Consider the following 25,595-nt stretch of genomic DNA (forward strand, 5'->3'; position numbering starts at 1 on the left):
TTCTGCTGCAGTACCAAGGTCACATACCAGGGGGCCCAAAATCGACCTTGAATTTCGGCCTCACAACACCCGCCCACATACCAAATATCATTGTAATCCATCAAGAGGTTCTTGAGTTATGCTGACTAGAGTGGTCTGGAAACACAAACAGACAAACAGACACACCCAAAACAATATCTCCATTTTATTTCGACCTCACAACACCCGCCCACATACCAAATATCATTGTAATCCATCAAGAGGTTCTTGAGTTATGCTGACTAGAGTGGTCCGGAAACACAAACAGACACACCCAAAACAATATCTCCATTTTTCATGGAGATAAACATGTACGCTATACTACATTTTCACCACAAGCAGACGTAGAAAGGATACGGGTTGCAGAACATCCTCTTCAGGTCCACCTTTTCCTTGCAATAGGGACAGGTCTGTTTCTTTCCCACGATGCACCAGCCTCGGATGCAGACTTCATGAAATCTGATACATTAGTTAAGGAGACTTATAACCACACGCAGACAAATAATCAGGCAAATCTTGAACAATGTAACAATAAGTAAATGAGCAAATTTCAGCTGTTTTACCATACAAAAGCTACTAGTACTCACTGCCACTACAAGTAAGAGATGCAACATCTATCGGTGCTTTTAAAACTATATATACAAGAGAACTCCACTAGTGTTTAAATTCCGGTTATCTCTTATGTAAATATATTTTTGGTTCACTTATTTATTAATATGATTTCACATTATGTTAACATTGATATGCAAATTCAACCTGATTTCATTTCGTTTCATCCCATTATATTTTGTTACTGGTATATGATGTTAATGTATATATTTGGTAATATTATGTTTTGTTTGATATGTTATGTAAGTTACTTTGGTTTCATATCAATTTTACTTCACATTATGTTTTGTTACTTGTTATTTTCTGTAAACACCCCCCCCCCCCAGGGCTCATTGAAAAACGCCAGCTGGCGATATGACTCCCCTGGTAAAATAAATAAATAAAATAAAATTTAAAAAATAGATACTGTAAACGGTCAGATTTTTCAGATAGCATCCATCCTCTTTCATTATCCACTATCTTGTGTCAGTCACTGAAACGTCTGACCATTTACAAAACCTATCCAGTTGTCTGAGTAACTTTTGTATTGTGTATCTTATTACTAGTACCTGGATGTCTAACCTTCTTTGACATTTTAAGCTGTTACAGGTTAGCAAAGGATACAGATGGTCACAGCCTAATCTATATGTCTTTTCAATGATTCCGTCTTCCTCCTCATGTATGATAATCTTCTGTCCGCACACAGCACACACGTTTGGCTCCAGGTGGCGAGTGGGCATCCCAGTGGTGGAGTAGTACTGTGGGGAAGAACATTACAAGTGTTCTCGCCAGCGCCCGTCCTCCCGTCATTTGACGGTTTTTTGTCGCGCATGACGGACACAATTTTTGCCCAGCCCGTCATTTTTAATGGACAAAAATCGGTGTGTAAAGATATTTAGACAGAGTTTAGAATTTTGCAAAAACTCCAGAGGATCACCGGAAGTTCGCGACGATGGCGATCTAGATCATTTCTAATGCCCAGCCACACACAAAGAGCGCCGTGGTGGATATTTGGTGGCCGTCGAAAACTCGGCGTCATGCGCCGCCCTCCCCACAGTTTTGGCTGGTCGCATCGGGCTGACGTTTATTTCTGTTTTGTCCCTCAGGATTCACCGTCAGTTATTGTTATCAAAGAAGCCTAAAAATTCAGAAATATTCCTATAGCTATCAGGCTTTCTGTAATCTGTAAAGTTTTAAGCCGCGGCGGCTGAGTTGCATGCGCTTTCTACCCGTAAGAAATGGTAAACAGGCGTCAGATATTCTATTCCACCAATCACAGTGCTCGTCTCCGTCGCGTCAAGAAATACCGACCAATGACATGCGAGTCTCGCTACTCGCGTGATTTCAGCTAAGCGTGAATTTGCGAGATGTTAAGGGAATGGCGGGAATCGCAAGGATCGCACGACGAAACGGCTGTTGGAAGGCTTGAATCGACAACTTTTGAAGACATTCAGTGCAGTTACCGGAGAAATTAATCGCGGTAAAGATAGACTCTTCCAATTTTGTTTGATCACGTGGTTTAACCGACACCGCCATATTTAAACTTTGCTTGTCTAGTCGGAGTTTGACTGAGGACGAACGGCAGAGTAGTTGTGTTTTCTTTGCAGTTTTTCTTTATTTCTGAGAAGTTAAAGTAGGAATATAGATAATATATGTGACATCCAAACCATGCCGTTCAACAGAGGGAAATTGAACGCCCTCTTGGGCTGGGTAAGTCCTGTTTTGTTTTGTTTGTGACATGTACATTTGTCGTTGTTCGTGGAAAATTATTTTCTGTTTGCCGACCGACATGATGCGACCTGTCACAGCTCGCTGACCTGTTTTGAGAGAGAAAATTACTACTAACTGACATTTCTTCAGACTAACGTAGTCTCTTACCTGTAGCGAAGTGAGGAAAGGAATTGTGACGAATTTTAGAGGTAGAAACTCGTTTCAAAACGGGGCGCATTGTCCGTTCTTTTGAGGCTGTAGTTCAACTTGCTGAAGATAATTTGACTGCCATCTTGTCTTCACTCTTGTTGCACGTGCTGGCGTTTTGTATTTTGCAAGCCCTTTCCACTGTAGACCCTTAACCACAAACATTTCATTTCTTTACGGCAAAATACTGTATGCCAGTTTCATACACAGATTTAAACCACATGTGAACACGCCACTCCCTACCACGTAAGTCCCCGCAAACATAAAATTTCCCCACCTCTCCAAGCAGAGGAAATTCTGGGCCCGGCTGTTTTTTCACGTGTTTTTAGGCGTTTTTGTCAGGCTTTCTATTTTGTCCGGTTTCCTGTATGTCGCCAACCCACACAGTTGCGTTAGAGACTAGAGGGTGAATCATTTCCCCCTTTTAGTAGTTTTGCAAAGCAGCACAGCCCCAAGGCATTTTTTTGCCAGTATGGGATGGGCAACGGTAGCCTCTTGTTGGGTGTGATTATTATTTTCACACGTTTGGAAACATTGTTTTCTTGTTCAAGTTGTTGCTGCACTATAATTTGCAAGCTGTCAGAACTTTTGTCATCTAATGGACGTTTGGACAGAGGCCCTAAGTCATAGCCTGCCAGTAGACGTAATCTTTTTAGATTATGCCAAAGCCTTTGATACAGTGCCACACGAGAGACTTCTGAGACGGGTTGAATCCTTCGGAATTGGCGGAAACCTTCTGCAATGGATTCGTAACTTTCTGACACAACGAAGGCAGCAGGTTGTGGTGAACGGAAGTGCCTCCTCATGGAAACCGGTTACAAGTGGAGTGCCCCAGGGTTCGGTCCTCGGACCGCTTCTCTTTACGATTTTCGTATCAGATATTCCGGAAACGATCCAGAACTTTGTCTCCCTGTTTGCAGATGATACGAAAATATATGCTGCAGCCCAAAACTGTGAACTGAACGCACACACAACCTGCTTGCAGGCGGACTTGAACAGCTTATATGAGTGGTCGACAAAGATGCAAATGCAATTCCATCCCGACAAATGCAAGGTCATGCACCTCGGGAAGGCTAACCCCAGACACAAGTATACAATGAATAAAGTAGACGGAACAACGCACACGCTGGAGAGCATAGAAGAGGAAAAAGACCTAGGGGTCACCATTGACAAGAACCTGACTTTCAGCAAACACACGCAAGTGCAGGTGAATAAAGCAAATAAAACACTAGGGCTGATCAAGCACACCTTCTCACATGTGGACAGTGTATCCTTCTCACTGCTGTATAAAAGCCTGGTTCGACCGCACTTAGAATATGCTACGGCAATATGGCACCCCAAAACCAAGAGAGACCGAGATATGGTGGAAAGAGTGCAACGGCGAGCAACAAAACTGGTGAAGAGTTTAGCCAACTTACCATATTCTGAAAGGCTGAGAGAACTGGACCTTCCCACGCTACACTACAGAAGACAAAGAGCCGACATAATACAGCTGTTCAAGATCACACATGGGTTTGACAAAGTCAGAGTGAACAACCACTGCAACTTATGTGGGAGAGCCATGTTTAAGCCAAGCTTGGCAACCAACACACGGGGACACCAGTTCAAGTATCAAATTCAGAAAGCTACAGGCCCGAGGGCACACTTCTTTCCCACACGAGTTACCCCCGCTTGGAACAAACTCTCACAGACCACGGTCAACAGCAAGACAGTGAAAGAGTTCAAGACAAGACTGGGGCAGGAATGGGGACGGCATCCAGACCTATATGAGTACAAATTCACATACTGATGCTACTACCGCCACAACTAGGACAGCCTTATTACCCGTGAGGGTATCGATTGGCTGTGGATCAAGGTAAAGATCAAGGTAAAGATCTTTCTACATTTTCTCCATTGCCCACACCTGGAGTTTACTGACATCCTAGAAGTGCAAAAGTAGATTTTCCCATCTTTGGACTTTTAAGATGTCGGCAAAGTCTGGCTGTCATCCTAACTTCCTCAGGCGGATTTTGAGCTCTCATCTACAATCTGTATCTATATAGCCATCATAAGCGCCATTAGGCGTAACACACCAACTCAGTAATCATCAACATGTAGTACAGGGGAGCGGTCTGACCTTGGTGTAGAACATCCCACCAGACTGCAGACTTAACTCTACTCTACTCTAACAGTGATCTCTTTCAAAAAACAGACTCACGATCCAGAAAAGGGAAGAGCGGCTTGAATTGGAAGATGACCTCCCTACCTGGCCGAAAGAATCTACTCTACTCTACTCTACTAACATGTAGGATGTAGAATATTTTAATGGATTTGTTTTCTAACTATCCTTTCCTTCGCAGTTGAATCTGCTCGGGTTGGGACTGTTGAAAGAGACTGTTGGGGGAAATATTTTGGAATGGTCCAGATTGTTAAGCTCATGTTAACTTACAAGTTACATCAGCTTCACGATCCGGACAAAAATGTTCCTTCCTCCAGCTACAATATCTAAAATATTCTAATGGACTTGTTTGATTTCTAATGTTCCCTCATAGGTGAACCTACTTGGGGTCGGGACAGTGGAGTCCTTGAAAGAGCTGCGTGACGGAAATATTCTAGTCTGGATTGTGAAGCTAATGTAAGTTTACATGTATATCAACCATGTACACTTCTTCAACTTGTATATAATCTACAATTTACTTTATTGTACGATACCTTTTCCTATTCTGACTGATACAGCATAATGGTCTTGTGAAGAAAGGCTTAGAGACTTGAGAATTCCAGCCCTTTACTTAATACAATTTAAAAGAAAAGGTATTCATTCTATTCAGGCTGCTCCTTTGATATAGCTTTCCAGCAGAATAGTTTCACACTAGTCAGTACTATGAATAGAGAAAGAAGGCATTTTGTAAATGTACAGCTAAAATATATAGCCAAGAGTGACTCCCTGAGTCACACAATCCTAGTAACACTGCAAGACAATGGGTTTGAATACTACTAGTAGTAGGCATTCCACCCTGTTACACTGCTTGTGAGAAATATTTGATTCCTGACATAATGCAGGACATAAGGACCGAATATTGATAATTATAAGCCCATTTGCGGTTCCGATTACGCATGTGCAGTGTCAAAGGTGAAGGCCCCTGGCTTGTAAACAGTTCTCGTCTCCACATCGTTTAGATTTGCATAACAACACCCAGACGGATTTAGTTTACGTCTCAGGGGCCTTTACCCTTGACACTGCACATGCGTAGTCGGAACTGTGAATGGGCTTATACTTATAGAGGGGGCAGGGTATTGTGGTCATTGGAGCAAGCCAGCGTTCCCAGGCTATGAGAGTAAGGCCTTATGAATATGATATTGAATGTTCTTACGATATGGCATGTTTCAGCGACCCTAAGGTAGAGTGTGATGCAGACGATGCGGTTGGCAGAGTTGAGGTGGTGAAGAGTTTCCTCGAAGGTAGGAACTTGTCTTTGATCATTTCAAGTCTCAAAATAATGTCTGGTTTAAATTAAATCTCTTTAATAAGGAATTGTGGTATCATAGACTTTAGTATTCATACCAATGCTATTCAAGTATGCTGCATACAGTTCCTAACGTTTGCTACTTTTGCAAATAGTTTCGTCAGCTTTGTTGGTAAGTCACTTGATAAGTTCTTTCTATACAACCAAGCTGAAATTTCATTATCTGTCTGTCACTGAAACATTGGCATAGGCAATGTTTCTGAAACATTGGCTTAGGTGAAAAATAGTGAAACAGTAAAATATGTGTCAAATCATGCAATGAATGCCAGAGTTTCCACAGGAAAGCTAAAACTGTGTTTCCTACATCTTCTTCCCAGGCTTTCATGTGACCTCCCTGGGCAACAACTCCTATGTGAAATGGGAGAGCATCATGCATGCCAACGAGGATGAGATTGCCAAGGTAATGTCTCACTTAATAGTGTAATTTGTGTAGTTGTGCTTTATTTTAGATCTAAGAGTTCCAAGTACTGTATTAGGTATTGTGCGCCTTTTTTTATACTAGTACTCTTACATTGATACTTACAGTGCAATATGTACATGTACATCAGGCAAAATTGCAATGTTCTGTGTCTTATACAAATATACATCACATGTTTGTATGTTCTGCATAACCGATAAACCACTTTTCGACGTAACACGCCAGCTTTGTACATTATGTACAAGCTGCATAAGATCAGACTGACTGGTTTGATCCACTCAGACCAGAATGGACCCCTCTTTCCGATAAGTGAGTCAAACACTGGGCTTAACGTCCCATCCGAGAGGACATCCCTAATCAAAGCTTGGTTCTCATTTTGACCTGAGTCAAGTGAGGAAATAAATAAATGAAGTGCCTTTCCCAAGGGCGCAACATCGGAGCCTGCTAGGGATTCAAACCCAGAACCTTCAGGTCCTGAGTCAACATCCCTCGTGTGTAATGATTCTATTTCTTGCACCTTCACCAGGCAGCCACACTACTCCTCTATACCGCTTTCATGAGCGATGCAAGTCATCAGTTCATGTCCAAGATGGACGGGAGGATGGGAAAAGACTGGGAGGTCACCATCAAGGACATACTGGAGTTCAACATCAGTAATGACGACAGGAAGGGCCCACGGCCGGACTTTGCAGACATATTGAAAACCCAAAGTAGGTTTCCAGTCACATTTTTGCATTGTTGATTTCATACTTTGAAATGTGACCTTCCAGTATCTGGTGAACTCAGTGTTAGCAACAACATTCAGTAAGACATATTAAGGAGTCTGAGTGTTCAGTTCAATGTTTTATACTCAGTTTATGTCACAAACAAGTGCAGGAAGGACCCACGTAAAGGCTGACTTGGCTGAATCGAAAGCCTCAAGGTCAAGGTGCAAAATAAGTTTTTCATCTTTCTAATGAGAAAAATTGTCACCAAACTTTAAAAGTCTAGCTGTCACACAACCTTCCAGTATGATCGGGTAAAATCTGTGCCTGTTCAAAGTTTCAATAGTGAATGTACTGATGCATCATGATAGACGTTTTGATATTTTTTAGGGGTTTCTACATTGTCTGAAGAGATTATTGGCAACGATGCTGATAGTCCAGGTACATTTTGGTTCCACTGCATGGGTAGATGCCATAGTATGATGTTACAGGCTTGCCTATAGTTCATTTCAGCATGCTTAGTGGTGAGCGGTTCTCTTGGAACATTCAGAACATGGTCCATGTGTGAATGTTATCCCCTATATGATGGTGTACAGTTTTCTCACCAGAATTTTTTCACAGCATAGGGGTCAGGTAAAGAAGGCCAACTTTACATGGAGCAAGTCATGCACGGAGTACCAAAGACGTGGCCAGAGTATACGTAGGGAGTCCGGTGTCACAGCCTCGTTCTAAAGCCAAATATGAGCTTTTTATAAGATTTATGAAGGGTCACAAGGTTCTCCCCAGAAAGAAACACCCCCATGCTGATTGAAACACAGCATAGACTCATGGGGCCCAGATCAGGATCTGAAAAGGCCTGACGAGAACACTGGTGTACTATCTAATTGTGTATGGTAATATACAAATATGCAGCCTATGATGCAGGTTGTCACTCATCAGATTCAGGACATCTTGCAGTGCATGTCCAAATGAATTTTATTCAAAGCCAAGGGCCATCTAGAATGTTTCAATCTCATCTTGATTTGCATGAAAGCTAAAGGTGGCAAGGTTGATAGACCAACTTTACTTAGGATGTAGAATTCTCATAACACAAACTTGTCTTCCCTCTGAACAAGGCATGGATGTAAAATGCTAATATTCATCATAACACAAGCTTTTCTTTCCCTCTGAACAAGGCATGGATGTAAATGCTAATATTAGTCATAACACAAGCTTTTCTTTCCCTCTGAACAAGGCATGGATGTAAATGCTAATATAAGTCATAACACAAGCTTGTCTTTCCCCCTGAACCAGGCATGGTGTCGCCCGACAGCGTCAGTAACGGTGCGGACCGTCAAGGCAGCCCGACCAGCAGGAGACATTGCTCAGTGGCGACGCCCATGTCCCCAGGCCCTGTGGTTACCAGGCTGTTCGACAGCCCCATGTCTCCTGTTAGAAACCTGATGCAGTCCCCACAGATGCAGTACAAGGTGCGTGGTTACAGTTATTCTTGATTCTGAAAATAGTTTCATCAGGTTGGTATGACATAGGATATTGGAGTTTTCTTTTTTCACAACCAGTAAATCTTTACCTGCTGACGTTTCCGTGTCTGTCAGACACCAGTCACGTTTGAGATTGTGTTCTCGCCACAAAAGCGCCACCTACATCGGCTATTTATAGTGGCAAGAAGCAGTACTCCAGTCAGAAGCTCTGAAGAAGGTGTCTGACAGACACCGAAACGTCAGCAGGTTGGAAAAGAAAACTCCAATATCCAGTTAGTCTTGATGCATTTAACCTCAGTGTTGAACTTATCTCCAGAGTATCATGGAATCTAATCTGTGTTGGTAGTAATCACAGTACAATACTAAACTTTCTTCCATCAGTAAGGTATACACGGATCAAATCTTCACTGACTACTTTTTCAGGATCAATACAAGCTAATCACTTCCAAGCGTAAAGTCGCAAGAGTTACAGACAAGTGAGCTTATTGACATGTGCCTACTAGACGTGACCGTGATGCAGGGCTGTCTCCAGGACCTGTCCCTCTGTCCTGGGACAGAAATTTGCTTGTTGGGACGAGAGAAAAAACACCCCATCCAAAAAGTCTAAACTTCATGACACAAAACTGATGAAAATGTATTTTCGTAAGCATAAAAAAACATAGAAAATCAACAACATTGGCTCCCAAGTAATGAGTGGGACAGAAAAAGTCTAAAGCTGGAGACAACCCTGCCATGATGTAACATTGCCTTTGCCGAGGAAATAACTGTGTAACTTCCTTTCACAGATCGCACTGACCAAGGCACAACAACAGGTGCAACAACTAAGGGTGGAGCTGGGCACTAAAAACCACATTATCGAGGAGGGAGATATACATGTGAGAAAGCTACAGAGAACTCTAGAACAGAAAGGTGAGAGACTTTCAGTCACTTCGGGCTGCATGCAGCTTAAGCTTTCAGCAAACTACAAGCTCAGTTCTTCTAACAACTTGGATTGTGTGTACATGTGAAAACAGTTTTCTCTTTGCAGTACTATAGTTGCTTGTGTGATCCAGTGGTTAGTGACCTTGCCTCTGGACAAAGAAGTTTTGAGTTTGAATCCCAGCTGTGTTCATCACCCAACATGCACGCTACTGGAAAGGGTTGCAGTCTTTATGACAGGACGTTAAGCCGTGGTCCACTGTTCATTGTACTTGTTGAAAAGAGCTTCAACAATTTCCCTGGTACAACGAACCTGTAGATACTGTACATAGCATCTGTCTTTGTCACAACCAGTTGAAAAGTAGCTTGACAGTTCATTGAGTTTACTTCAGCTAAATTGGTTCAAGATCCCTTTTTACTTTTTTACCTGTACTTGTTTATTGATACTTGCATCTACTTGCATTTGTTTATCTATATAGCCGGTATAATGGTCCTTTGTCGTAACACGCCAACTTTGCTGGCACACGACACAGCAGCAGCTGGTTATATTACACTGAACAAAGTGTCACACCTAAACTTTGCAAATTTAGCTGCAAGCATTCTTTAAAGCTATCCATCAAAGATGCCTCTGCTGTACCCGGTGACAACAAATTCCACTCTACACTATTCCATTTGCCAGTTGCTGTCTTGTTCTTTCCATAGAGTCTGAGATGCGTGACTTGTCTGCCAGGCTGGCGGGCCTGAGAGCACTGCAGGATGAAAACGATGCCCTGCGAGCTCGAGAAGACCAGAGAAAGTTGCTGGAACAAAAGTGTGAAAGGTACATGTGAACACGAATAAAATCAAAACCAGTCAAATTCCATCTCAGCGCTGTCATTTTCACAGAGCTACGAAATAAAATGATGTGTTCTTGGTCTGTATTATTGTAAATGCAGAATTGTTTGCAGCGGTTTATGTGTTTGCGCTGAACTCTTTACCACAAAGTTAATACCACTGCGAAAAGCTGTTCAATTGTGCTACAGTAACTATTGTTTCCAACGCGAAGTCAAAACCAACAGGAACACTCCATTCTCTCCCTACCACAAAATTAAATCCCTGCGAACATTTTCGCATTTACAGTACCTTAACCCTGTTTCTAAACCTCTTCCTAAACCTGCTATAGATTTGTTTAGGAACAGGTCTAGACTTGAACATCTTACCTGTACCTGTACAAACACTTTTATTTAGACATTTTGTTTTTGGACAGAAGATAAGTGATGACAGTATTGTACTTGAGTATTAAGAAAATATTTTTTTTCAGATTAGATGTAAATCCTCATGCAAAGACTTCAATTTAGCACTAAAAAGGCAGTAGGCTACTCTACTACATGAATATTATGATAACTTACAGATAACTGACCAAGCTTATTTAGGTTCTGAACCGCTGTTCCTGTACCTGAAAACTGTTTAGGTCTATACTATAGTCCTGATTTGTGCACAGGCTTGTAGTTATTACATTTACAGTGCACAAAGTTTGTAGCAGTGAAAGTCAGCTGGGATAGAGTTAACCCAATATCACACTTATCCTTTTACAGTAGCTTCGTCAAACTAGCCACAGCTTCAAGACAGGCTCCACCTTAACTTGAAGATATCTTTTTTACTATATGACTATTACTAAACTGTGTCAATGTATATAAAAAGTGACGTAACGATTTTGTTATTTTTACAGGCTGACAAAGCTCCTGCAAGAGTATGAAGTGTACAAGACCGAGGCCCAAGAGCTGAAAAAACAGAACGACCGCCTCTTTGACGAGAAGCACCAGATGGAGGATTCTGTGAGTTATCCACCTACCGCTTTCATTTTCCTTGGTTAGTTTAGATCACAGTATTCCATCAAAGCAGTTGGGGCTGGTCAGGAAGTTTTTTAAAGACAAAAGCGTAGTGAGACCAGGTCAGTTTACACCTCTTGTGAAGCCCTGAACTCTCAATATATGCAAATTTCCTAACAGGACTGTTTTCATTAATAGATTACTTGTCTTGAAATTTCCAGACAACATCCTTGGTCATTAATGAATGGTCTATTGTACAAATTAAAGATAGTGAATGCTATCTGAAATGTATAACTTTTCAAAAACTGTCTGGTTGCTAGAGTAACTTTTGTACAGTGTATCTTATTCCCTGGATATCTAACTTCTAACATTGAAAAACATCTGATGGAAAATACTCTTTCCCACCACTATCTGCAGATGAAGAGCAGTAGACAGCTGGTGCAGCAGGTTCAGGAGCTGCAGGCGGAGCTCCACCGCGCAGGACAGCAGGTCCAGGCCCTGCAGGACTCCCTGGCTGCCAAAGACAGGGACCTGCTGCAGCTCCAAGAGGAGAAGGCCCATGTCCTGGAGCAGGCTCGGTACACTCAGGAGAGACTCAGGGAAACCGAGGAGGAGCTGAGAGAGACCATGCACAGCAGTGGGGGTAAGGGCTACTGTAAATCACTTAAATATAGCAGCAGGAAAATATAGCGGTTTGGGGAAAATGAAGTAGGTCACTGCACTTAATTTTAACGGTGGGAACAAAACTTGCTGTCTCAAATATTAGTGATCAAACATTAGAGATGATGAAATTCTAGCTGTTCACTAGTGACCGTTAAATCAGCTAAAAATAAGTTACAGTTAACAAGTCAAAAATTACAGTAGGAAAATAAATGTGGTTACCTGACCGACCCAAGACTCTGTAGACGAAGCCAGGTAATTTAGATTCCTTAGCCCTCGGAAAATTGTGTTTCTGGTTACAGTCCTGAAAAAAAGTTGGGTTGGTAGGTAGGTAAGAATTCCTATATTTATTTCTGGCACTTTGTTTAAGGTCTCATTCATGAGTTTTTTCGCCCCATAGGATTGCATGTTATAATACGTGTTTTACATGGGCACGTTCGTAATGAAGATATAGAAAATGTGCCAATGTTTTTCATTCCATGTTGAGAACATTTACTCTGGATTATGAAAAAAAATTACAACATTTTCACTACATAGAATCTCTTTTTATAGAAATTACAAACTGCACTTAGCTACACCCCGAAAAAAACACAGCTGGGCTAGCTAAAAGGGATTTTCCCACCGATATAGACACACGTTCATGCAGCCGTTCATTTTTTGGGGCACGGACTCTTTTAGGGTACCCACTCGGAGTAATACAGGAATGAGACCTTAAACTATGTTAAAAATCCGGATAGCCAGACATATTACAGAAATGATGTGTTACTTGTTGCTTACTGGAGTTGTTCCTCTGCCCACAGTTGAGTTTGTTTGTTTGTTTGTTTGTTTGTTTATTGAGATCTCCATTAGATTGTACATTGTAAATCTATTCTTCCTGGAGTCCAAAACAATGAAACAGAACAAATGTACATGAAAGTAAAACCAACATAACAAAGGTGTGAGTTTAAATCAAAATATAACATAACGCATACAACATTAACTCAAAACTGAAATTAAACTGAAACGTGGGGGTGGTCAGAGGTCATGGCTGAATAAAGTAACAAAATCTTTTCAAAGTAAATAACAAAGAGGATGCAAACAGCAAGCCATGATAACAGTAAGTAAATTAACAAAGTGGATGCAGAACTGCAAATCATAATAACAATAAGTAATTAACACAGTGGATGCAGAACTGCAAATCATAATAACAATAAGTCAATTACAAAGTGGATGCAGAACTGCAAATCATAATAATAATTAAATAATAAGTGGATGCAGAACTGCCAATCATAATAACAATAAGTAAATAACACAGTGGATGAAGAACTGCAAATCATAATAACAATAAGTAAATAACAAGTGGATGCAGAACTGTGAATCATAATAACTAAGTAGAAAACAAAATGGATGCGACCTGATAATAATTTAATAACCCAAACTTAACAAAGAAATACTAATGCCTACCTTTACAATAGTTTGAGTTTAATTAATTACAGCTACAATTTCATTTAATCAAGGACTTGGTTCAAGAACGTATTACCACCAGTACTGTAAAGGCCTAGTTGTGTCAATTTTAGAATGAATCCAATTGGTGATTTGTGTTTTGAAATTTGAAGGTGTAGTAGATTTCATATGTGGTGGGAAGGAATTGTGTGATTTGGTACATCTGTACAAGAATGTACGTGTCAATGTTGCTGTCTTAGGCTTAGGTAACCTGAAACTGCCACCTTTTGCAAAACGAGTGTTGTGGTCATGTGTACTGTTGACATTTTGTAATCTTTTGTAAATAGCCTCGGGTTTCTTAGTTGCTAAAAGTTTGTTGAACATGGAGAGTGTACCAGTGTAAAGTCTTTCTTTAACTGTGGGCCATTGCAGTCTCCTGTGCATGTCACTGGTGTTGTCTGTGTAGTGTGCATTTAAAACAAGTCTGGCAGCCCTGTTCTGCAGAGTCTGTAGTTTGTTTAAAGATGTTTGTAGGCCAGTGGACAACAAGCAAGAACAATAATCCATGTGGGATAAGACTAGTGTCTGAGTCACTGTTTTTAGTGGTCCTTCAGAAAGGAGATTTCTTGATCTCCTTAGCACTGCTAGGGAACCAGTCATCTTGTTTAACACTTTTTCAATGTGTGGGGTCCATGTCAAGTGCTGGTCCATTAGGAAACCAAGTAATTTTGCCTGTGCTACTTGCTCTATCATTCTGCCATCCAATGAAAGCTGTATGCTGGGGTTGTGCTTTAGCTTGTGGCGACTACCAAAGATGATTGATTTAGTTTTATCTATATTCAGTATGAGTTTATTCGCTTTAATCCAGTCATGTATATTTGTGAGTTCGGACTGCAGTTTGTTTTGTACAGTTGAAACATTTGGGCCGGAAGCAGATGGGGTTGTGTCGTCGGCATATAACTCCATACTGCACTGTGTAACAACTGTGGGCAGATCATTGGTATAAATGCAAAAAAGTAAGGGACCCAAACAACTCCCCTGTGGAACCCCACTCAAGCTCTCTCTGTGAGATGACACACTGCCATTCACCATGACAGCTTGTGTTCTTTTGGTCAGATAGCTTTTGACCCAGCTAATGGCAGAGTTGTCGAATCCGTAACTGTTTAGTTTAGCCAACAACACCCTGTGGTTTACCACATCAAAGGCAGCGCTGAAATCCAAGAGTACTGCGCCTACTATGTTGCCTTTATCTACCTCTTGTAGCCATCTATCCGTCATCTGAATGAGAGCCGTAGCTGTCGAGTGGTGCATTTTGTATGCATGCTGGCGATCGGATAGAATGTTGTTAGATACAAGGTAAGATTGGATTTGGCTTTTACTTATCTTTTCCATTAATTTACTTATGGTGGGCAGGAGGCTTATGGGGCGGCTGTTTGCGCCATTCAAAGGAAGTGCTTTGTTCTTGATTAGAGGCAGTATCTTCGCATTCTTCCATTGTGCAGGGAATGTTGCTTGTTCAAAGGAGCTGTTAAAGATATGACCTAAAGGACCTGCTATGTGGTCAGCAGAGATACGTAGCAATGAATTGTCTATGTTGTCAAACCCAGTTGTATAAGATAGAGGAAGAGAGGTAAGCATATCATGTACCTGGGTCACAGTTACCTTTTCAAAAGAAAAGGTACAGTTCTTAGATGCCATAATGTGCTCCTCAATTGGTGCTGTAACTCTGGAGATGTCTGGCTCAGCTCCCTGTGTTAGGCGGGACACTTTATTTAAAAAATAATCACTGAAATGTTCAGCTATGTCACTGGGCTTTGTCAGAAACTTGCCATTAGTTTCTATGAAGGTTGGGGTCCTGCTAGTGTTCCTACCCAATATGCCATTAATTACCTTCCATAGCTCCTTGGTGTTGCCGTCACTGCTGTGTTCTTCAAGTAATTGTTTGAAATGTGCTTTCTTCTTTTTTCTGTTCTCTCTTACAACGACATTCCTCAGTCTTTTATAGACCATGAAGTCTGATGTAAGACCTGATGTCTGAGCTTCCTTTTTAGCATCATCCCTCAGTATCATCAGCTCTCGGAGGTCATCGTCTACCCACTGGGCTGGCGATGACCTCACTGAGCGTTTGCGAACTGGGGCGTGCTGGTCTGCTACTTGTGAGAACAATGTCATAAAACAATGTAGGGCATCATTTACATCATGCTCATTATATACAAGGTGCCACGGGACAACGGCAATGTCTTGGAGGAAATTCTGTGGGTTGAACTTCCTGTAGGAGCGTTTGACTGTAATGGTAGGCTGTCCTTTTGGAGGCTTAGTTTTCCTAGTTACATGCACTAGATTGTGATCAGTGCACCCTAGTGTACAGGACTTAGCTCTCGTGAATAAGTCAGGTCTGTTTGTGAAAATCAGATCTATCAAAGACGATGTTACCCTGCCATTGACATTTGTACAAATTCTGGTTGGATCTTCTACCAGCTGTTTTAAGTTAAGTGATGACAGTTCCATGTTAATTCTTTGTTTTTGTGTGCAAGTTTCACTTAACCAGTCTAAATTAAAGTCTCCTAAGATCATGACTTCCTTGTCACCAGCTGTAGCTGTTTCTGACAGGCTTTTAGGCAGAGAGGCGTCAGGGCGTCATCTGGACGCGCTGTTCTGAAAATAATAGAAATTGGACGCCCTACTTTTAGGCAAGACGCCCTCAAGACGCCCGTTTATTTTCGCTATTTTCGCCCCGTTTTTTCCCCGGTAACTTAGCTGAATGCGATGAAAATTCGCCGATTCAGCCGCTTCGTCGCTTCGATCGTCCGCCATGTTTCTTTTCCGATGAAGTCTCGCGAAACCACGCGTAGATTACATCTCGCGAAAGGCGAGACTTGCATCGCATTGGCCAATTTTCAGTGACGCAATGTGCCCGGGCGCTGTTATTGGTGGAATATAGTGGACGTCCCTTTCCCTTGCGCGGGAAAAAGTGAAGGTAAGCTTGGAACTTTTCCCGTTGTTTACAAAGGTGACAGAAAGTCCGATAAACTATAGGGGTATTTTGAAGGCATTTCGGATGTATTTGTGGCTTCTTTGGTGGCAATAACTGTCGGTAAATCGGCGGAAAAACAGCTACAAAAACGCCGGCACCGTGCAACTGGCGATAACTGTAGTGGGGAGGGGGGCGCACATGCCGATAACATAGCGGAACAGGGGTCAAAATTTGTATGATTCCTTTGAATAAGAGGAAGTCTGTACTTTCAAAAGATCGATAAATGGATGTTTTTGTGCAGAGATGTTTACTTCATTCCCACTATATACATATTTACAGTTGACGCTAATAAGGTTTCATTGAAATAATAACTTTTTAAAACTTTTTTTTTCTTCTTTTTTCTTTCAGAGAGAAGAGTATCTCCTGGCCCCCAGGCGCTTGTAGTTTTTGAGATTAAAGTAGCTTAAAGATTAACTTGTTTTACTGTACTATCATAGCAGTAACTCTCACAGGTAACTTTTCTTGTTTCACTTGCAGTAAAGAAAGTGTATTCTCAGGTCAACATGTGCTAAGTATTCTTAAAGTAAACTTTTCTTGTAGCAGTAAAGTAAAGTAAAGAAAAGTATTTTGTCAGGTATTCTTACAGTGAACTTTCAATGTTGCAGTAGGTGCATGCTCAGGTCAACATGTTCTTAGTATTCCTAAAGTAAACTTTTTTTGTAGCAGTAAAGTAAAGTAAAGTAAAGAAAATTGTTTTGTGTATTCTCAGGTCAACATGTTCTTAGTATTCCTAAAGTAAACTTTTCTTGTAGCAGTAAAGTAAAGTAAAGTAAAGAAAAGTGTTTTGTGCATGCCCAAGTCAACATGTTCTTAGTATTCCTAAAGTAAACTTTTCTTGTTGCAGTAAAGAAAAGTGTTTGGTCAGGTCTACATGTTCAAAGTATTCTTGAATACCACAGTTCTTATTGCAGTTAGGTAAAGAAAAGTGTTTGGTCAGGTCAAAATGTTTTAAGTTTTCTTACAGGGAACTTTAAATGTTGCAGTAAAGAAAGTGCATGCTCAGGTCAACATGTTCTAAGTATTCTTTCTTAAATTAATTTTTCTTGTAGTCTAGTTGTAGAAGTAAATATATGCTCAGGTCAACATGTCACAAGTTTAAGGTAAACTTGAGTAACAAATTAAAGAAGGTTAACCTGGCTGAATTTTTCCTTTCTTCACATTTTTAGTTGGTCTTCCACATCCAATCTCAACCCCTGCAATGTGCACATGCCTCCCTCCCTCCAGCCTTACTATACATACAAAAATGATGTTCTACCTAAGGAATATACTAGGCTGTATTCCACAAAATTTGCCCCTCAAAATGCAGGAAATAGCGTTTGAGAGCATCATTATTTCAAAATTTTCCGGGGGGGAATGCCCCCGGACCCCCCTAAGAAACTCGCGCCTTCGGCGCTCGCCGCGGCGCCGCCGCGCATTTGCAATCACAACAACTTTGGACTCCCTCTTTTTTATTTCTAGCTAAAAGCCTGGTTTCTGATGACTGGATAATCTTGTCCATGGGAGAGAGCCTGGGAGGGGTGATGGACAAACATGCCCAGGAGTTGGGGCAGGAATTGGCGCTCCTCCGTGACACCTGGACATGCCCAGAGGACACTGCTAAGCTGCAGGTAAGGTCTTTCAAATCACTTTGACTTACAATGTATGTTCTTGTTATACTTCTTCAGGCATTCAGATCTTCTTTCTTGGAATGTGCATGTACTTTAAATGGTAGAAATACGTCTGCCTCTAATATAGAGTTACTTATCTATTTCTGGCACTTTTTTTTACAACTGTGCTGAAATTCTGTATAGCCAGACATATTACAGTAATAATTGTTACCAAGGCGCCACGCTCCCTTTGGGACCACTTGGGACTGATAGAATCTGGTCTATGTGGACAGGTGGTTACTATGGACAGGATTCTTAATGTCAATGGGAAAAATCATCTAAGGGACCACCAAGACGTGGTCACATTGTATGAACCGTATGTAGAGGTGGTCACTTGAACAGGTTTGTGAATAAAGAACTTTGCTATTCGATAAAATAAATGCCTTACCATTTTTCACCTCATTAGGAAAGGCACAGAGCAGACATTCAGCAGTGCCAACAAGAGTTCCAGATGCTCCAGAATGAGGCTGCGATGGAGAAGGCGGCGCTTCAGTCCAAGCTTGGAGCTGTCAGCGCTGCAAAGACAGCCATGGGGGTCACGCTGGAAAACGAGCGCTGGACATTCCAAGCCAAGGAAACCGCCTACAGGGACGAGATTCTCGAGACGAACAAGAAGATTGAAGCTACGAAGCAGCGGGTAGCGCAGCTGGAGGAGGAGAACAGCATCGCCATGGCGATGATGCAGGATGAGAAGGATGCTCTCCATCGTCAGCTGCAAGAGGTGTCATCCACAGCGGAACAGAAGTGCCTGCAGTTGAACGACCAGCTGAGCCTCCTTCAGGAGGAGAAGGCGGCCGTGGTGGCCAACCTGGAGGGTTACAGGGCCAGGATGGAGGAGGAGGTGGCAGGGCTTCAGACGGAGCTTGGACAAACAGCGCAAGGCAAAACTGCGGCGGAAACGGCACTCCACAGCACACAGGAGCAGCTGACTGCTGTGGAGAAGGACAAAGCGGCCATCACCTCCGAGCTGGAGCAGGTCAAAGCACAGAAAGAAGAGGAGGCAGGGCAGCTGCAGGATCGACTGGTCGCCATGGCGACGGAGAACTCCTCCCTGTCTGCCGAGCTGGAGAGCAAAGAGAAGATGTGCGGCACCCTCCAGGCGGAGAAGGCCATGCTGGCTGACGCGATCGGGAAGCTGGGAGCGTCGTCAGAGAAGGAAAAGACCGAGCTCCAAACTCTTGTGGCCGGGCTCCAGACTGAGAGGGATCGTCTCCAAGGTCAGATGGAGGTCGAGACCGGAGAAAAAGAAGTCCTCCAACAGCAGAACGCTGACCTCCAAGTCGAAGTGGACAGGTACACTCAAGACAAGGGGGGCGTCATGGAGAAGATCCAGGAAGTGGCCGTGTCCAACGCAGACCTCAAGGCGCGGTTGAAGCACAATGGCGGACGGCTGGACTCCATCAGCGACCATCTGGACATCCTCATAGCCTGTCAGGAAGACTCGATGGACAGCGTGCGACAGGAACATGCCGAGATGTGCATGGAGAACCGAGAGCTCACAAAGACGACAGAAGAGCTGAAGAAGCAGCTTGAGGAAAGCCAAGACCAGCTTCACCTTGTGACCGGAGAAAAGGAAGCAAAGATCTTGGATCTGGAGCTGGGGCTGCGGGACCTCCAGTGTTCTCTTGATAAAGCAGAGCAGGAGAAGTGGTCGTTGCAGGCAGAAATGGTTCAGATGGAGAGAGCCTCTGCTGTTAAGGAGGAACAACACACAGCCCATCTGCAGCAGCTCGAGTTTCAGAGCCAAGAACAACTTGAGAAGGTAAGTAAAAAAACTACAGAAATAGAAATTGAGTTACTTGGTGGTAAAATGGGAAAAGGTATTCCCCAAAATTGATACTGTGCCTCGTTGATGAAGGTTAGACATGAAGGTAATGAAATACTCAATAGAAAAGTTACACAAGCAACAGTTACTGGATAAGTTTTGTAAATGGTTAGACTTGTCAGGCCTGTCTGTTGTCATCTGCTGTTTCTCAACTACTGAGGAAAGACAGTGGATGCAGTGTGACAACGTCTGATTCTTTACAAAACTTATCCAGTTTCAATCACTGCATGCTACTGCTACTAGTACTACTACTTGTCTGAGTACAATTGTTGTGCCCATATTTGGGGTTTGCACATTTGGTTTAGGTTAGATCTGTTTTAGCTCTCTCGATGATAAAGTACTGCCTGCCATTGTGGTTGGGTAGGTCTGGGTATTGAGTAATACTGTGATGCTGTTATGTAACAACAGTTCTGTCTGTCTTCTAACTTTCAGATGGAAGCCATGAGAGTTCGGCTTCTTGACAGCAGCTCCCAGGCTTCAGCTGCGGAGGAAAGCTGCGACAAGCTGCGGGCAGAGCTGCAGTCCCTGCAGCAGACTGCAGCCAGCAGGGAGGCAGAGACAGAGAAGCAGGCGGCCGACATGCAGACGGAGCTCCAGTTTGTACAGGACAGGCTCATCCTGAGTGAGACTGCAAAGAACAGGGTGAGATATACAGGAAGAGAACTATACATGGCAATAAAGACAATCAGTAATCTAATGGAAAGCCCTCCGGACTGTGCTCCAAATATGGTGATGTCTTAGCTAACTAGCCACAGAGTCGTGATAACTAACCACAGAGCCATGCTCCAAAGGAAGAATTGGTGCTCAAACAAATTGCACATTAACTGATTAAGCAAGCAACATTTTGTTTCCCTTTTGACCTTGTATTCAATTCATTCTCATGTGGAACACATTTAGTGGGCTTGAACCAAGCAATTTAAAAGTCGCCATACTAGGGAATAGGGGCATCATTTTTTACTGAATATGCAAAAAGTTGGTTGTGCAAGTAATTGAAACATAGAGCACCCTATCACAACAATTGCACCTGTCCTGCACAGCTGTGTACAGCTTGTAACTTACTGTGCACCTCATAAAACCTGCCCATCTCCGGATCCTCTCCCCAGACTGAAGCCCAGAACACAGAGCTGTGCAGCGCGATGCAGGCCATGAAGGAGCAGCTGTCCTCCCTCCAGTCTGCCGTTGACTCTTACCAGCAGCAGCTCAGGGAGAAGGAGGAAGCTATCACAGCTGAGGAGACAACTGCACAGGAGCTACAGGTGTGGGATGCTGATACATTCCCAGATCTATATGTCGTAGGGCGTAAATTGTCACCCGGTACTTTCGGAACAACCTCTCTAGATTGCTTTAGGCAATGTTGCACTTAGATGTGCAAAGGTTAGGCGTGACAGTTCGTTTGATATGACTAGCTGCTGTTGTGTCTTGTGCCTGAAAAGCTGGCTGTGGTGTGTTAAGCTGAAGGATTGTTGTACTGGCCATACACATACAGGTCCCTTTCTCACGCATTTTTAACAGGCACATTTTTTAACCTCACATTGTGTTACTTACATTGTAAGGGAAATATTGCTCTAGGAAGGGCTAACTTTACAAAAATAAAGTACCTCTGTAAACTGATTGTGCTATGATTGATTGCAGGGTCAGTTGGAAGTCAGCCAGCTTGAAAAAGAAGCAGCACAACAGCAGCTTGTCATGGTGCAGACAGCATTGGAGCAGGCAGAAGCTGGCAAGGCAGACATCAAGAGCCAGCTCACTACAGCCCAGCAGCAACTTGAGCAAAGCAAGACTGATAGTGAAGAGCTTCTGAGACAACTCGGGACAACCCAGGGACAGCTAGAGGAGATGAAAGCCTCCAAGGATGACCTTCAGAGCCACATGAAGACAGCACAAGAACAGCTAGAAGCTGCCAAGGCAGACTTCCAATGTCAAATGCAAAATGTGAAAGGACACCTGGAGCAGACTGAAGCTGCAAGAAGTCACCTTCAAAGTCAGCTGACAACAGCTCAAGAACAGCTTCTACAGAAGGATGCTTCACAAGGTGACCTCCAAAATCAGCTGCAGACAACACAGACAACCCTACAGCAAACTGAGGCTGCAAGAGACGGCCTTCAAATCCAACTGAAGACAGCTCAAGAACAGCTTCAACAGAAGGACACTGCACAGGGTGAACTCCAGAACCAGCTCCAGACAGCGCAGACAAACCTTCAGCAAAATGAGGCTGCCAAAGGTGAACTTCAAATGCAGCTACAGACAGCTCAAGAACAAATTCAGCAAAAGGACACTGCACATAGCGAACTCCAGAACCAGCTGAAGACAGTGCAGACAACCCTAAGAGAAACTGTAGCTGTCAGGGGTGACCTTCAAAAGCAGCTGCAGACAGCACAAGTTCAGTTAAAAGAAAAGTGCACAGCACATGATGGCCTCCAGGTGCAGCTCCAGGCATCCATGGAGAAGTTGGGGCAAAATGAAGCCACCATTAGCGCCCTTCAAAGTCAACTGCAGACAGCACAAGAGCAGTTTCTGCAGAGGGATGCTGCCCAGAGTGACCTCCAAAATCAGCTTCAGACAGCACTGACAAACCAACAGCAAATCAAATCAGCAAAGGATGACCTTCAAAGCCAGCTGCAAGCAGCACAAGAGCAGCTCCTGCAGAAGGATGCTTCACAAGGTGACCTCCAAAATCAGCTGCAGACAGCATTGGCAAACCAACAGCAAACTGAAGCTGTCATAAGTGAGCTTCTTCAGCAAATTGAAACTGCAAGGAGCGACCTTCAAAGCCAGCTGCAAACAGCACAGGAGCAGCTTCAACAGAAGGATGCTGCCCAGAGTGACCTCCAGATTCAGCTGCAGACAGCATTGACAAACCGGCAGGAAATAGAATCTGCAAGAAACGACCTCCAAAGCCAGCTGCAAACAGCACAGGAGCAGCTTCAACAGAAGGATGCTGCCCAGAGTGACCTCCAGATTCAGCTAGTAACATCACAGGTGCAGCTGAAGGACACCGAAGCTGCCAAGAACAACCTTCAGGCACAGCTTGAGGGGGCCGAGGCGGGGAGGAGCGATCTCCAGAGCCAGGTGGACCTTGTGCAGGCTCAGTACATGCAGAGCCAGAGCAGTTCCGATGAAACCGCCGCTGAACTCAGAGTCCAGGTGGCACACTTTGAGTGGAGTGCTCCCAGCTTCAGACTGAGAAGCAGCAGCTACTCAAGCAGTGGGAGGAGATGATGGCATACAAGGTAGGGCGTAGCTCGGTGTTACAGTAATCTCCAGGTAGATGTAAGGATATCCAGCTCGTTCTGTGTTTTAAGCCTGTTTCTGCTACATTACTAGAAAAGAGTACCAAGATTGCAAGTAAAGAATGTAAAACACCAAAAGTCAAAAGACATGGATCCTTATATTTGCTCAGATATTCTAACAAACTGCAGCGAAGCTGTATTGCAGTACTAGATAACATAGCTGGCATACACCTGGCCGAATGTGACCACTTTTTGGTTCCTCCCGTTGACACAAGTATTGAGAATCCTTTCTGTAGTGACCACCTGTCCACATAGACCTGATTTTATCATTCCTTTCTATTCTGGGTAGTTTTGACTGAGGTTGGGCAGAAAGAAAGGTAACTTGTATTTCCCGATGTTGTTGTGACAGGTACAAATGGAACAGCGGTACAGCACCTTGCAACGGGAGATGGGAGAGGCAGCGGCACAATATCAGCAGCTGCAGGCCAGCAACGCCACGCTCTGTGCCCAGCAGCAGGAGGTGGCTGCAAAGGAAAATAGTTACAGACTGCAGGTAGGCTGTAAGACTCATACTAACTGTAAATCCAGTTTGTAATTTTAGCTGTTAGGGGGGAAAAAGAGTTCACTGCATTTGATTTCAACAGTGGGAACAAACATCACTGCGCACTGCTTTTATGATGTCTTTTTGCTGTTTTTTTTCACCTTGAAACAAGGAAACGGCCATAGAGGTGTACTTACTTGACCTCAAATTTGAAATATAAAGTTTACAAGACTGAAGAAAAAAGTAGAGGGTTCCTAAGAAGTGTTAACGTTGTTGCAGGTGCAAAACATACCTTTACATATGTAACCCTACAAAAATCTAGGTGCATTGGTGCACCCACAGTCAAAAGTTGAATCCAAAACACAGCTCTAACTTTGGGTGTACAAAACTGTACATGCACCCAGCATTTCCAGCCCTGGTTTAGTGTCCTGTGCTTAAGTTGTGACTCTTGTCCCAGGTGGAGAAAATGCAGCAGCACTTCGACGAGCAGCTGAGAGGACTCAGCGAGGTGCAAGGAGCGATGGAGGAGGTGCAGGGACAGAAGAACATGTTGGAAGAACAACTTAAGAAGTAGGGTTCTGTTACTTCATCTGTCAACATAGATACTGACAATATATAATGTTTCATATTATCATGCTGGTATAGATTATGAGAGAGTGTAATTCTGGTAATGTGTCTTACAGTTACAGAGTTATCTCTTCAGTAAACAGCTATTTTGAAAACTGGTATGATGAAAATACTGTAAATTCATTTACATGTACTTTTGTGATGATTTCATTTCATGGTAAGAGAAAAGCAGGTTCTTACAGTGTTTTGAACTTTCAGTTGAAACAGATCTGTAGTACATTAGTCATACATTGCAGGGGAGACATATTTGCGGTGTCTAAAATTTACGGTGGGGAGGTCACCACAAAAACCAGACAAATAAAACGGTGACAGCACTGTAAAAGTTTCAAGATTTACAGTTCTACACTATATACAGGGCAGTTGTTCTAGCCTTGGTTTTAACTATTTAATTCTAAGTAGCCCTCTCAGAGTAAGTCTGCCTTTCCGTCTGTGTACAGATCTCAGTCGCAGCAGCAGCAGCTATCAGAACAGCTGCGCAGCTACCAGGTGTACTACCAGGCTAAGAAGGACCGGATCATGGACCTGGAGAAGTCTCTCCAGAATCAGGAGCATGCCTATGTATGTCATCATTACATCAACTACATCTAACTGTAGTTACTGTACACCTATCTTATATAGATATGTGCTAGTACATACAAATGGTTATTATATGAGTGAAACATTTTTGTGTAGTAGTAGATGAAGTCTGAGGAAAAATTTCTAACATCTTATTTACAAGCAACTTCAGCCCAACGACAAACTATTTACCTTCTGATTGTGGGGGGGAGGCAAAAGCTTCACTCTTGTATTTTGTATCATCCGAGAATAGTAGAACGATGTCTTCATTTGTGGCCCGTTTTCAACCCCAAATGCTTGACATAGTCTACCAGTCACTAATGGACGCACTATTTCTACACAACCAGGAGTCGGTGAAAAACCAGCTCCAAACAGAACAGCAAGAAAAGAAGAACCTGAAGATGGAAAACGGCAACATGTCCACTGAGGTAAAAACTGCTATAGAGAAGCTCAAAGAGGAGGAGGCCACGTCTAAGAGACTGTATCAGCAGGTGAGTACAGACTTTCCTTATTACAGGCCGTTCGGTGTAATATAACCAGCTGCTGCCGCGCCGCGTGCCGGCAAAGTTGGTGTGTTACGGCGGTTATACCGGTCTGTATAGAAACAGCTACAGATTAGTGAAAATAGAGGTATTGTTTTCAGTGTGTTTCTTTGTGTTGGTGTGTGGCCGCATTTACTTTGATATGTAGAGTGACCGGA

General features: G+C 43.0%; 2 protein-coding genes and 1 long non-coding RNA gene across 10 annotated transcripts in view; 2 read left to right on the forward strand and 1 right to left on the reverse strand.

Moving 5' to 3' along the window:
- Positions 1-2,084, reverse strand: part of LOC136436337 (uncharacterized) — a 24,967-nt gene extending 22,883 nt beyond the window's left edge. The window contains exons 1-2 of the long non-coding RNA XR_010756032.1: positions 1,231-2,084; positions 376-477 (exon numbers count right to left, since the gene is read on the reverse strand). This is a non-coding gene — a long non-coding RNA (uncharacterized lncRNA). The remainder of the gene's footprint in view (positions 1-375; positions 478-1,230) is intronic.
- LOC136436332 (nuclear mitotic apparatus protein 1-like) overlaps positions 1-25,595 on the forward strand; it is a 63,406-nt gene that overhangs the window by 28,555 nt on the left and 9,256 nt on the right. The gene's annotated exons all lie outside the window — the stretch shown is intronic.
- On the forward strand, positions 2,061-23,695 carry LOC136436334 (nuclear mitotic apparatus protein 1-like). 5 transcript variants are annotated; one of them, XM_066430221.1, is made up of 17 exons: positions 2,061-2,086; positions 5,055-5,137; positions 5,891-5,961; positions 6,344-6,426; positions 6,971-7,154; positions 7,539-7,589; positions 8,442-8,617; positions 9,415-9,538; positions 10,250-10,367; positions 11,256-11,361; positions 11,773-11,998; positions 17,930-18,078; positions 18,524-19,879; positions 20,375-20,584; positions 21,046-21,198; positions 21,575-23,172; positions 23,582-23,695. In XM_066430221.1, exons 4-16 carry the CDS (start codon positions 6,397-6,399, stop codon positions 23,159-23,161), a joined length of 4,470 nt encoding a protein of 1,489 aa, XP_066286318.1. In that variant the 5' UTR covers positions 2,061-2,086; positions 5,055-5,137; positions 5,891-5,961; positions 6,344-6,396; the 3' UTR covers positions 23,162-23,172; positions 23,582-23,695. The 5 variants fall into 5 exon arrangements, with proteins under 5 accessions (XP_066286318.1, XP_066286314.1, XP_066286315.1 ...); XM_066430217.1 differs by lacking the exon at positions 2,061-2,086 and adding an exon at positions 2,142-2,316; XM_066430219.1 differs by lacking the exon at positions 2,061-2,086 and adding an exon at positions 2,333-4,390.

The sequence above is a fragment of the Branchiostoma lanceolatum genome, chromosome 6, assembly GCF_035083965.1.
Source record: "Branchiostoma lanceolatum isolate klBraLanc5 chromosome 6, klBraLanc5.hap2, whole genome shotgun sequence".
Classification (NCBI taxonomy): domain Eukaryota; kingdom Metazoa; phylum Chordata; class Leptocardii; order Amphioxiformes; family Branchiostomatidae; genus Branchiostoma; species Branchiostoma lanceolatum.